Source organism: Abramis brama (assembly GCF_963993115.1).
Source record: "Abramis brama genome assembly, chromosome: 4".
NCBI classification, from domain to species: Eukaryota; Metazoa; Chordata; class Actinopteri; order Cypriniformes; family Leuciscidae; genus Abramis; species Abramis brama.
In genome coordinates this window covers 43,342,839-43,355,835 of record NC_139966.1, presented here as the reverse complement: position 1 = coordinate 43,355,835, position 12,997 = coordinate 43,342,839, and the positions used below count along the sequence as shown (strand labels likewise).

Here is a 12,997-nt window from a genome sequence, read left to right as displayed (position 1 = left end):
ACTAGGATGCGGTTGATCATCCTTGTAAAACAGCTTTATTGTGCAAATGCATATTTCTTCTCAGCTTAATCTGGAAATAATTTAACATATTTTTTCATGTGATTGCGTATACTCTCAGCAATCTGGGCATCATTTTTCATTCTATTGTAGTAGTCCAGGAAGAGTCCGTCTGGATTTACCAGGTAGATGATGATGGTGTGGTCCACAATGTAATCCCCATCCTCATCTTTAGGACCAGCGCTGGCATAGACCCTATAATCCCGTCCTGCATGCTTCACTTCCTCCGCAGTGCCCGTCAATCCAACCAGCCGTGGATGGAAATCCTTCACGTACTTGGCCATAGCAGCCACGTCATCTCTCTCAGGGTCAACAGTGATAAAAAGTGGCTGGACAGGGGGCAGGCTAGGGTCTTTATCCAGAATACGCACCACATTGGTCATTTTATCCAGCTCGTCGGGGCAGATATCTGGGCAGTGAGTGAAGCCAAAGTACAAGAGAACCCAACGGCCCAGGAAGTCGCGTTTGGTCCTGCGCTGTCCTGTGTGATCCAAAAGATGGAAGTCTCCCTGTCCGACAGCCACTTTCCTCAACTGCTCCAGTCTCTGCATCTGGATCCTCTGTTCTTTCTCCCGGTACACATACCACCAGGTACCAATAATACCACCTCCGAAAAGCAGCGTCACAACCAAACGTGTACGCAGCTTGATCCCTGCCAACGAGCCGGAGTTTGGAGTTTTAGAGGAGTCTTGAGAGTAAAAAGCTCTTTGTTCTCCAAATAAAGGTGGTAGACGGTAGTGTGGTGGAGGAAAACATTGAGCTGATGTTCTAAAGAGGGACTGATGGGTCTTTTTGAGAGCTCTACATGACGGGGACAAGGCCTTCGGCATATGATGTGAAAGTTTAGTTATTTCTCTTGTTGTTGACCGCAGGATGCTCCATGACTTCACATGCCATTTGAGTCCTCTGAGTCTCAACATCCTCAGAACAACTGATGGAGACAAAGAAAAAAGAGTGGAGTGAGCTGAACACTCAAGGACAAATGTGCTTGATGAACTACGATTTTAATCAAGGTTCTAAATCCTGGAGATCTGCCTTCCCACAGACCAACATGCTTTCATTTTCAAGTGAAAAGACCTTGATTATCTGGTACATCAGGTGTTTATTTAGGGTTTGAACTAAACTCTGCAAGCAAATCTCCAGAAACAGGACTACCGGTATAATAACACCCCTATACCCGTATGTATTATGAAAGAATATAAGAGTGTACAAAACCCCATTGCAATCTCTTTATTCACCGTAGACACTGGAACAATGCTTAGTTATCTATCTGTGTAAGAACCAATAAATAAATAAACAATTTTCGTCTTATTTTTTATAATACTGATAATTGCAGTTTATCTTGTTTTGTTATATTAAATAGACTGTACAAACAATAAACAAATAAAAACATCGAAGGATTTTAAACTCTCACTGAAATACACGTATTTACACGTCAATGACAATAGCAAGCTAGCTCTGTGAGAGAAAAAAGACTTTAAACCATCATCTTTGGTCGGTGGAAATACAGGACTCGAGTTATATAAGCAAAATCACGGTTAAAATACGTTTAAATGTTACTAACCCTACAGTTACAGTCGTCTGTCCTCACTACAAGATACAAGCTTGAGCTCCGCATGTGACAACATGTAGATTGTACAACATTCAAGCTGCGTGAGACTTGTGTTTCGAGGTCGCAGATTCATTTAAGGCATAAAACGTTGATCGCTTAATTTGATGTGAAAATTATTACTGTAAATTAAATATAAATATTTTACATATTATATTATTTAGCAATAAGTATTAATATTTGTTACACGCACACACACAATGATAGATTCGTCATTAAAGGTGTTGCCGAAAAGCCACTAGATGGCAGGTTGATAAAGTTGAATCTTTATTTTTTACAGTATATATGAGATGAATAGTTGAGTAGAAATGTGTAAAATTTGAAAGGTTTATTTATTTATCATGGTATGGAAATTGTAGAGAATATACACTGCTTTACATCCAACACACAAGAAAAACAAACACAAATGGACTACATATTTTTCCTTGTGAATCTAAAAGTATTTTACAGTTGAGACTGCGGATAGCAAGCTTAAGAGAATGGACCTACTACTTACCCTGGTAATAATCTGGGACATTTCTCTAAGTAGTTGTAATTTATAGGCCTACGAATGCGGTTTTGTTGTTGTTGTTTTTGTTTTTTCATTTCAGACCTTAATCACATCTTTGTCAGAAAGTACAGAGGCAGATTCTCTAGAAAATGTTATTTTGCGTTTGTTCGTGTGTGAAGTTGAAGTGTGAATTAATAATTTCATTCAGCAAGCAGGGTTCTCAAGTCTCACGCATTGGCCGTGAGACACACGCAATTCAACCAGTTCACACGCTCACACGCCACACCATGTATTTCTCACGCTGAAAAGGCCATGCCAACCAAGTTGTCCTGCAAGCTTTATATATAACGTTGTGTACGAGGCGCACGCACACAAAGTGTGCACGCACACGCACCATACGTTCGTTAATAGGTAACCAACAACATCGCGCGAACGCGCTGGGTTTGTGCTGGTGTAATGCATTGGTCAAAAAAAGTCAGCGTTAGTTTTTTTTTTTCTGACAGACCAGCCCATGAAACACGTAGATCAGCGGCCCATTGGTTCTTTTCTTGATTGACACTGGGCTGGCCCAATCACAACTTTAAACGAGTGAGCGAGCGTGCAGCAGTGTCAGTGTGTATCTGTCAAAATAGTCAGCGAGATGGAGAAGAAACGCAAGGAATGTGCAGAGAAATAGCGTGAAAAAATAGAAACAGGCCCTTAAAGCAGACACTGTAAAATGTGTCAAAATATATGTTTTCTGACCTTCATCAGCTCCTGTGATGATGATGATAGTGAGGAGGATCAGGAGAGAGATGAGAGAGTGTAGAGCCTGCGGTAAGCAGAACTAACGTTACTTTCAAAACACTTAGGCTATGTCATGAGTGTAGGAACCCATAACCCAGTTACAGATTATTTCCACATCTGCATAGTTGACGATTACCGCAATTCACTAGAAATCTAATGAGACGCGTTTGTAAACCATGTTTTCCGCCAAAATAAAAGCTTGATGCAGTTTGCGTCAAAATAAAAGATCATGTGCTTATCTCTTTCAAGTGTTGAAATAGGTACAAATCTAATTATGAAAGTTTCCTTTATTTTTTAGTGCATTTGTTTTTACAAAATATGGCTATTACTGTCATTGGATTAATATTATAACATTATTATGTAGTGTAATGTAAATAGACACTGTAACTAAAAGAGGCTTACATTTTTCTTTGTTTAATTGGCACACTGAATATGGTTTGGAGCTTTTAATTTTGAACTCTCAAAGTGCACCAGATTGATGAATTTAACATTAAAATGCACAAAATTTTCTTACTGCCCCCAACCCCCCCTAGAAGGACCAAGGTCCACCCACCGCAATTTTACCAAAAATCCTGTAAGAAACACGGGTATTGCTATGCCAATGCAGCTTATAGCTTGTTTTAGGATTCATCACTGGAGTATAGTTCAACTGTATTAATAAATGTCAAATTTTTACTTATTTTATCTGTTAACTCTCACTCGTTCCTATACTCACTCATTACATGGCATTAGTGGTTTTAAGGAATAGGAGATGGTATGCATATATTTAAGGGCGTGCAAAGATGGGTGGTGTTTATGATCATATAGTGGGCCAGTCTGGGCAAAAATGCCAGGGCTGATTTTTTTTTGTCCCAGTCCAGCCCTGCTCTTGTGTACACACACACACACACACACACACACACAAACACACACCTTAATACTCTAATATGTCATTTGTTCACAATGTCCCACCACACAATAAATCATTATACCATTTCGACTAGACACATTCAAAATGCAAAAAGATTTGTTTTTCCAAACTGTTTGGAGCAATTTGTTATATTTTTGTATATTTGTAATTTGAAATATAACATTAAATAGTATATTTGATGTGATGAATTGCTCTGTCATTTATCAGATTTACCAATTGTTATAATTTCAATTTGTGCTGGTTAATTATGAACAATGGGTAAAATGGGGGGGCGGGGGCGGGGACAGGCGGGGGCGGGGCTTCATTAGGGCTCCTCCCCTAACCGCATGTGATCTCACTCCAAGCTTTTGATAAAACTTGAGAACCCTGAGCAAGGATGCATTAAATTGATGAAAAGTGATAGGAAAGACATTTATAATGTTACAAAAGATTGCTATTTCAATCATGAATTTTTTTTTATCACGGTTTCGGTAAAAAAAATAAAACAAAAAATAGCCTAAGCTGCACATCTGTTTTCAACATTGATGATAGTAAAAAAAAAATGTTTCTTGGGCACCAAATCAACATATAAGATTTCTTAAGCATCATGCGGCACTAAAGACTGGAGTAAAGATGCTGAAAATTCAGTTTTTCCATCACAGGAAAGATTTTGATTTTAAAATACATTAAAATTATTATTTAAGAAATTATAATATTGCACAATTTTACTGTATTTTATATCAAATAAATGAGTCAGCACAAGAGACTCTTTTCAAAAGCATTTAAAAATCTTAGCAGCCCCAGACTTTTGAACAGTAGTGTATTGTGATGTGTCATGTAACCCAAGGTATTTTCTATTTAGGGTGTTTTGGTCTCTGATTAGATCGGATGGATCTCTACGTCAGAAATATCAGCTCCAGCCCCGGATGCTGGATCCTGTGAAAGATATCTGTTCTGTCTGGTGTCCAAAACCAGTAAAGCTGTCAACAGCAAGTATTTTCTAGTATCCAAAACTATTAACAGCCTATCAGCCTGAGAGCTGGACAGAGAAAACCAGGGAAGAGCAAAAGCAGGAGACAAAATAATGATGATAAAAACAACAGAATTTATTCAATAATCTTAGTTGCATGTGTTTCAATGCTCAGACTTCATCTGACCAGTGCAAATCCAACAAGTGTTATTATACCAATGCACAAGCAATGGAAAATTACTGCTTCAAAACATCATTCTGAGACGTTAAAAACACTGAAATGGAGACATTCTCTTACTCATGAAGACAAAGCATTTAACATGTAAATCAAGTAATAATATAAATAAATTAAATGATAAACTACACAAATCAGTAATGATTATAAAATTCAATCACATAAAAACAAAAGAAAATAGAACAACAGAGATGTATGGTTGCTCTCTTAAAGTAACACGCGGACACCGGTTGCTACTGAGAATCCTTAGATTATTCATCGGGTTCGGTCTTGCGCTGTCCTGTGTGATCCAACAATGGAAGTCTCCCTGTCCGACAGCCTTTTTTTCCTCAACTGCTCCAGTCTCTGTGTCTGGATCCTCTGTTCTTTCTCCCGGTACACATACCACCATGTACCATTAATACCACCTACGAAAAGCAACGTCACAACCAAACATGTACACAGCTTCTTGAGTCTTCTTCAGGAGTCTTGAGAGTAAAAAGCTCTTTGTTCTCCAAATAAAGGTGGTAGACGGTAGTGTGGTGGAGGAAAACATTGAGCTGATGTTCTAAAGAGGGACTGATGTTTTTTTTTTTGAGAGCTCTACATGACGGGGACAAGGCCTTCGGCATATGATGTTAAAGTTTAGTTATTTCTCTTGTTGTTGACTGCAGGATGCTCCATGACATCACATGCCATTTGAGTCCTCTGAGTCTCAACATCCTCAGAACAACTGATGGAGACAAAGAAAAAAGAGTGGAGTGAGCTGAACACTCAAGGACAAATGTGCTTGATGAACTACGATTTTAATCAAGGTTCTAAATCCTGGAGATCTGCCTTCCCACAGACACGCTTTCATTTTCAAGTGAAAAGACCTTGATTATCTGGAACAATGCATAGTTATCTATCTATACAAGAACCAATAAATAAAGAAATACATAATTATACCTATCTCCTGTTGGTCCTCCACATCCTTCAAGTGCTGTGGGTTGTGATGTGGAGGCGCAGCGGATCGACCTGCGCAGCCCCATACGCAGCAGAGTGCGGTGAACTGTGTATTGCGACACATTCTTCACATTACCATCATTATAAGTTTGTGTGACTTGTGCCACAGTATTCTTTCTGTTGTCTCGGACCAGATGGGTTAACCTTAGTTGCCCTCGTTCATCGATAAGCCTTGGGCGCCCAACACCCTGTCGCCGGCTAGTGGTTTGTCCCTCCTCGGACCACTGATGGTATATTTTCACCACTGCTGACCGGGAGCAGTCCACAAGCTTTGCTGTTTCAGTAATACTCGTACCTAGTCGCCTTGCCATAACAATTTGGCCCTTTTCAAAGTCACTCAGATCTTTATTCTTGCCCATTTCTCCAGCACCCAACACGTTTATTATATGCGGTTAGCTACTACATTCAAGCAAGCGGCGAAAGACTTGTGTTTCAAAGTCGCAGATTCAGCATAAAACGTTGATCGTGTAGAATTGATGTAATTTGAAAAATATTATTTAAAATAATGTTTTACGTGTATTACTTAGTAATAAATATTAATATTTGTTACATACACACATTTGCAGATTCGTCTTTAAAAATGTTGCCGAAAAGCCTAGAAGATGGCAGGTTGATAAAGATGAGTGGGAATGTGTAAAATCGGAAAGGTTTAGAAATTGTATCGCATATACATAGTTTTTACGTCCAACACTCAAGGAAAGCAAATACAATTAATCCAGAAATGGTGTTCCTGTTCATCATAGAAGATGCGTGTTAACGTCAATTTTGCATTAATTATGCATAATGTATGCATGGTCGTGCCCAGAGCAGTGGAGCTCGAGTCGTATCCATAACAGCGGATTCAAACACAGTAGCTCGCGCACGCTCCGTTGGAAACATGGACCCTTCACCAGCGTCCTACTACGGACCCCTGGATAAAAACAACCCTGTCCTGTCAGCATTTCAAAGTGACCTAAAAGAGTTTAAAGCGCATATAAAGAAACTTTTAGGCTCTCCGAACTACGACAACCGATCCTACTCCAGGGGGTAAGAGACAAACAAGACAAAAAGAGCTAAAATCTTTAACAAAAAATAATGTCATTGGTGTTTTGTATTGTGTTTTATATTATTTTATTAACGTTTAAGTATAATTAATGTAACTTACTTTGTTAACTGACAGGTCCATAAAACTGTTTGAAACATGGAACAAGTATAGATCTCGCCTTCCTCCATGTTATTTCGAAGAGCACCTGTTGCAAACTGCTGATTTCCTCCTTGAAACTAAGGTAATGACAACTGTATTTGAATTTTTACCCTTTTTTTGCCACAGTTACTTCAAAATGTGTTTTGCTAATGCCTTCTGTTTACATGAATTTATCAATATAATGTTTTCTTTATATAAATACTCTTTATAATTCCTTATAAGCTATACAGGCTTGCTCTTTGGCAAGGGTACAGACTCTATCTGCAGCAGTTTTGCACACTAAGCCTGGAAAGCATAAGAGATGTGGAGCACTTCAAGCAGTCCTTCTTCTCAGATGGCTTTGGTTCAAAGAGAGCCAAACTTACGGTTAGAGATCCTTCCTGAAGTACATTTAGCTGTTTTCAATATAAATGTTAGTTTCTTTAATAAATTGTGTGGTTTGATTCATAATGAATGAACTTTGATCCGTGTGTCTGTTAGTTCCGTGCTATTGAGGGAGAATGCCAATGCATCTTCTATTTGGAGAGAGAGAAAAGTGCACTGCCAGACCAGGGTGGGCTTCAAAAGTTGCTGAGCATCCTGGGATTTCTGCGCATTCTGATGCAGGCTGTTCTGCCTGATGAAAGTTTATGCTGGATCCTGTACAATGGTATTTTCAGCAGCAATATGTCTGGGTGCTGTACATATCACACTGACAATACGTGGTGATGTGACTTGTTTTCTATATTTCCTCAGGCTTGTTACACATGTATAACATATGCAGGTTCCTGATGTCAGCAGGCCATGCTTCACAGGTTCTCAAAAACAGTTTTACATGTTTTGTAACACTTTTAAGGATAACAATACTGTTTACAAAAAATTATATTTCAAATAAATGCTGTTCTTTTGAACTTTCTATTCATCAAAGAATCATGAAAAAAAGCAGCACCACTGTTTTCAACACTGATAATAATAAGAAATGTTTCTTGAGCAGCAAATCGGCATATTTGAATGATTTCTGAAGTATCATGTGACTGAAGACTGAAAAAAATGTCATCACAGGAATAAATCACATAATTTTTTATTTATTTTTTAATAGAAAACAGTTATTTTAAATTATAATACTATTTCACAATATAAGCAGCCTTGGTGACCATAGGAGATTTTTTTTGAAAAACATTTTTAAAAATCGTACCAACCCCAAACTTTAAAATGACAGTGTACCTAAACCTTATTAATATTTCAAGATTAACAGATGACCACACTAGTCTAAGTTTGTTTACCTCAGGTTGTTATACAATACAAATAAGCAGAAATATAGAAAAAGGGGAAAAGAGTAAAAAAATGCAAATAATAATAAGTATGTTAGTGAATATGTATAAAGCAAATCAACATACTTTCATAAAATTTAATTGACAACATGCATTACATTTCTGTGAATCTTATCCCTTCATGTTTGGAGCAAGTACTTTTTTTTGTGCAAATTATGTACTTTTGTTTTTTAATTTTTTTTGGTCTTCGTTCAGGTTTTAGAGTACTTACTATGGGCATGCACATGTCTAGAGACTTCTGTTCCTCTGCTGACGGCCAACTTCCTGCCATGGAGGTCCACACTTTGCTGTGCTGTGTGTGAATGTTACTTTCATGACTGTGCTTCAGTTCAGGCAGAGGTGGGTTTCACACAAAAACAGTGTCTAAAGTTGCTCGATAAATCATCTTATAGCTTTATGACGGATATCAGAGACCACATAGGCATTCTGTCATTCTTGCCTCTTGTTGTGCCCTTACCTGGCGTTAGGTGTTTGCGCGCCGAGCCCTTGGCAAGATCAGCGAACTGGCCAAACTGGAGGAGATTACTGGCTCCCAAGTGTCATTTGAGACCCAGCAAGCTTATAAGGAAGCCACAATAAAAGTGAGAACTGTAGCCTAAATGAAACATGCTGTTGTTTTTATAGTTCTTGTATTTTAACTACTATATTTTCATGCCTGTCTTGAATCATGTTATTGCTCCATTGACGGAGAGAAGCTTGCAGTGATGGTGTTTAAGCGTTCAGTGTACGAACCCCGCAGGAAACCGAAAGGCCTCTTCAAACCCAAACAGAAGAACAATTTGAAAGAGCTACAGCTAGTGAGTATTCACTTTAATGAGGTACGATGCCTCTTTTCCCTAGTTCTTTCCTAATATAAATTCTATCTGTTTCCCTTATTTCTCTCTGCAGACTCCATGGCCTCGCACGCCAACTGAGCGTATCCTGATGGAGATGTTTGAGGGAAATGCTGCTCGGTTTCTGGCTGTGCTGGAAGCTCTGCATGACAGCTCTGTCAGGCCCCTGCAGATCGGCATGCCTGAAGAATTTGAGGTTCAGGACGTGGTACTGGAGCTCATTTTGGCTGGCATTAGCTTGTTGTCCGGTAAACTTTTTCATCCTCTCTGCCCATTTGCAACTAAATATCAATTGTAGAGTGTAAATATCCCTTTTTTATGCAGCATTTGGTGATACTGAACACACTTTTGATGAGAGCATGCCTCCCTCTGTGAATGCAGTCACTCCTACCTCCTCTCTCTTTGACATGGCTGTCGCTGGTGAGTCCTTGAATTTAACTGGTCATTTATTTTACTTCACTCTAATTTGTGTTTGCTCAGGGTCTCTATTTTGTGTCTCTCAGGAAATAGTAAGATCGCAGTAGATGCTGCGGTGAAGTTTGTTAAGCAGCTCTTCAGATATGAACAGTGGAGCACGTTCAGCTCGCTCTCTTCTGCACTTATGTCAGCGCTAGCTGTGAGTACATCTGTGATACGGCTTAAAAAAGCCCGCCAGACTGCTTTATTTAGTTTCTTTCTTGGCCTGTTCACAGAACATGGAGGGCTGCCCGTTTAGGAAGTATGAGCTGGAACTGAGGCTTTTGGAGGCTGTGGAGCGTTTGTTGTCCACTCAAAGAGTTAAAACCACCATGAAAGATGCTGCTTTTGATGGTCAAGCTGGTACCACTCAAAATTTTAATGATTTCACTCATAGCAATAATCAAATAATGGAGATTTTTATTAATTCATTGATTAATTGATTTAATTTTTTTCAGTTTTTTTTTATGTACTTTAATTTAATTTAATTTTTTGGGTTATATATAGGGATAAACCGATATGAAAATTTTGGCCGATACCGATAACTGATAATTCTTTATATTTGAAAGCCGATAACCAATATATTGGCCGATAAATCGAAAACCAAATTTTTATTTTGAGAGCCTGATTACAGAAAACAAAAGTCTAACCATTAAAATCCATGTAACAAGCACACAATTATAATGCTCTTATTTGAATTTTATGTAGCCTATATGACAGACTTCCGTTGCACATATTACACTTAAAGTTATTTTTCTTTTTGAAGTTATTTCAATCATGTTTCAATCAAATCAAAACCATCTTGGCGAACAGTGCGCATCTGAAGTGTCCCATCTGAAGAAAATAATTCATGATTTATCGGCTTTAATATATCGGCCAAATTTTCTTATCGGGCCAATAACGATAATATTAAAAATTAACATACTGTATATTAGCCGATACCGATATGGTGGCCGATATATTGTGCATCCCTAGTTATGTAAAAATCTTTATTTTAATATTTTAATTTAAAATAAACATAATCCCTCTTTTTTTGTTTTATTCCATTACAGACAAGAATATTGGGCCAGCAATCATGACAGATGAATTTTTCAATCTTATTCAGACACTTCATACTTGTGTCTGCAGGACAGACAAGGTCAGATCTTTCTCTCACACTGTCTGAAGAGGTCATGGAGCTGTCGTTGGTTACCTGATGTTGTGTATGTGTGTGCAAACAGGATATCCAGCCAGATGCAGATTTGGTGTTGGACATCGTGCTCTTCTTTTGGGCTAAATGCAAAACAGTTTTTCAAAGAGCGCAGATGAGGCTCTATGACCCTTTGCACTACCGGGGCAGGATGGCAAACCAAGACCAGGTTATTATTCCAATAAACATTAAATCTAAAATGATTATTATGAGCGACTTGATTGCTTTGACATGATTGCTTTGTAAATTTTAAAAAGCATTAATTTAGCTGCTGCTTTGTAATCAGTTGCTGAATCCAAAACATGTACGTTTTTTGGGGGGGGGGTTTGTATTGTTTTGTTCTGTAGTGGATAGAGACCCTGCTCTTGCTGTGTGAAGTGGCCCATGAGCACCAGCTGGCTGAAGTAGACTTCTTATTAGTGGCTGAAATGACTCTCAGAATTGCCATGGTGTTGGAAAGCAGCATGGATGCCCCGCAGTCCGGGAGAAAAACAGGTACTATTGCTGCGTTCCATTTACCTCAGAAGACGGATGATGGGGTTGGGAATGGCGTGACACCCAAGTTGACCGTGTTCTAGCACACAGGTTGGAAAACTAAGATGGCCACATCCAGACAAACCTTTGTTGTGCTTGCTTTTTCGGAATACATAAAAAATAGGTATTTTGCACAGATAATGCCAAAGTATCTTGTCCACAAATAGAGGTTGGATAGTACTGTGTGCACCACTGAGTTTAATGAGACACAGACAAACAGAAGTGCTATAAACAACATATTACTACTGTTTCACTACAGTTGATGCACTGAGCAGCCATATTGGATTCTAAAGTCGGGTTGTTGCTGTTTCCCCAAGTTTACCAGTCACATCTCCGGCTTGAGGGGGTATTTCAGTTAAAAGTTCCTACTGGGGACTAGGGATTTTTCACTTCAGTGGGCAAATGGAACAAATATGTGCCACAATTAAGTTTCACACTACCCCGGTCTAGACACAATTTTTTTACTATTACAGCAGACATTGTAAACATGACACTGGTATTTATGGTAATACATATATTAAAGTAATGGCTGGTGAAAATTCAGCTTTGACATCACAAGTATAAATTACATTTAAAAAAAAAATTCAAATAGAAAATGGTTATTTGAAATTGTCATAATATTTCTAAAATATATTCTATAATATCTTTTGAATCAAATAAATGCAGCCTTATTGAGCATGACAGACCTCATTGAAAAACTTGTATTATGTATTTTGCACTTTTAGTTATATATTTAAGTTTTTTCCCTTGTGTTTTTTTTCTGTAGCCTCCACTGTAGATAGTGAAGAGTCCATCCCTGTTAGAAAATCTGCAAGCTCCTTGTTCATGGTATGTTGTCCTACAAAGTAGAAATAGAAGATAAAACTCTACTTAAAGTTTATAAGCGGTTCAGCATCATTAGATTCAACATTCAGAACAATTTAAACAGGTAAAAATACCTTAGAATCTGAGAATGCAATTTAAACTGACAAAATCTCATGCTTTATGGAATTGAGTCAGGTTTTAACCATATATAAAACTTTATTTTAAACATGTCTGCAGATGTCCCGAACTGAACAGCTGCAAACTGCATTGGATTTGGTGGAACGAGGTGTGGATTGTGTGTCCAGAGGCAGGGCCAGGTCACTTAATGGGGGTTCTGCTGTCTTTGACAAGTTGTTTATGCAGGCACGAACATACCAAGTTTTACTTCCTACAACACAAGCTATGTTACTTCCTGTTACTTTATATACAGTAAGCATGCTTATTAAAATTTGATGGCTGTCTTAACCACAGAAGTTTGGTGATTACAAGAGTTCAAAGAGCAGCAGAGTCCCAGAGAGCAGCAGTATCACTGACCTTACTGCCCTTTCCATGGATTTACACCTAGAGCTAATGGTCATTCAGCACAGACTCACTCTCAAACTGTCTGACTCCTGGCCAGGTCTGAGAGATGTGCAATCTTTCAACATTTGGATAAATGACATTTAAGC

The 12,997-nt window shown here is 38.3% G+C and overlaps 2 protein-coding genes across 3 annotated transcripts in view; one reads left to right on the top strand and one right to left on the bottom strand.

The window, feature by feature from the left end:
* Nucleotides 1-16: 16 nt before the first annotated feature.
* Nucleotides 17-6,215, bottom strand: sco2 (synthesis of cytochrome C oxidase 2). 2 transcript variants are annotated; one of them, XM_084111256.1, is made up of 2 exons: nucleotides 5,964-6,215; nucleotides 17-988 (listed from the first exon to the last, which is right to left on the bottom strand). In XM_084111256.1, the coding sequence occupies exons 1-2, from the start codon at nucleotides 6,082-6,084 to the stop codon at nucleotides 66-68; spliced, it is 1,044 nt and encodes a 347-aa protein (XP_083967382.1). In that variant the 5' UTR covers nucleotides 6,085-6,215; the 3' UTR covers nucleotides 17-65. The 2 variants fall into 2 exon arrangements, with proteins under 2 accessions (XP_083967382.1, XP_083967383.1); XM_084111257.1 differs by lacking the exon at nucleotides 5,964-6,215 and adding an exon at nucleotides 1,622-1,714.
* Nucleotides 6,216-6,897: 682 nt separating this feature from the next.
* The window catches only part of cfap54 (cilia and flagella associated 54), a gene marked incomplete at its 5' end in the record, with an annotated part of 38,854 nt that continues 32,754 nt past the window's right edge, over nucleotides 6,898-12,997 (top strand). The window contains 18 exons of the mRNA XM_084111885.1: nucleotides 6,898-7,046; nucleotides 7,180-7,285; nucleotides 7,426-7,569; nucleotides 7,684-7,852; nucleotides 7,939-7,997; nucleotides 8,709-8,852; nucleotides 8,981-9,094; nucleotides 9,209-9,310; nucleotides 9,402-9,594; nucleotides 9,671-9,766; nucleotides 9,850-9,962; nucleotides 10,039-10,156; nucleotides 10,855-10,940; nucleotides 11,023-11,160; nucleotides 11,339-11,486; nucleotides 12,292-12,353; nucleotides 12,567-12,692; nucleotides 12,801-12,948. Coding sequence (XP_083968011.1) covers nucleotides 6,898-7,046; nucleotides 7,180-7,285; nucleotides 7,426-7,569; nucleotides 7,684-7,852; nucleotides 7,939-7,997; nucleotides 8,709-8,852; nucleotides 8,981-9,094; nucleotides 9,209-9,310; nucleotides 9,402-9,594; nucleotides 9,671-9,766; nucleotides 9,850-9,962; nucleotides 10,039-10,156; nucleotides 10,855-10,940; nucleotides 11,023-11,160; nucleotides 11,339-11,486; nucleotides 12,292-12,353; nucleotides 12,567-12,692; nucleotides 12,801-12,948 — 2,215 coding nt within the window. The remainder of the gene's footprint in view (nucleotides 7,047-7,179; nucleotides 7,286-7,425; nucleotides 7,570-7,683; nucleotides 7,853-7,938; nucleotides 7,998-8,708; nucleotides 8,853-8,980; nucleotides 9,095-9,208; nucleotides 9,311-9,401; nucleotides 9,595-9,670; nucleotides 9,767-9,849; nucleotides 9,963-10,038; nucleotides 10,157-10,854; nucleotides 10,941-11,022; nucleotides 11,161-11,338; nucleotides 11,487-12,291; nucleotides 12,354-12,566; nucleotides 12,693-12,800; nucleotides 12,949-12,997) is intronic.

What these genes read in the sequence shown, in the direction of transcription:
- sco2 (XM_084111256.1), bottom strand. Translation starts at nt 6,084, where the DNA reads ATGTGTCGCAATACACAGTTCACCGCACTCTGCTGCGTATGGGGCTGC. An exon ending in GGAGGACCAACAGGAGATAG is followed by an intron (nt 989 to 5,963) that starts GTATAATTATGT and finishes TGTCTCCATCAG; the next exon opens with TTGTTCTGAGGATGTTGAGA.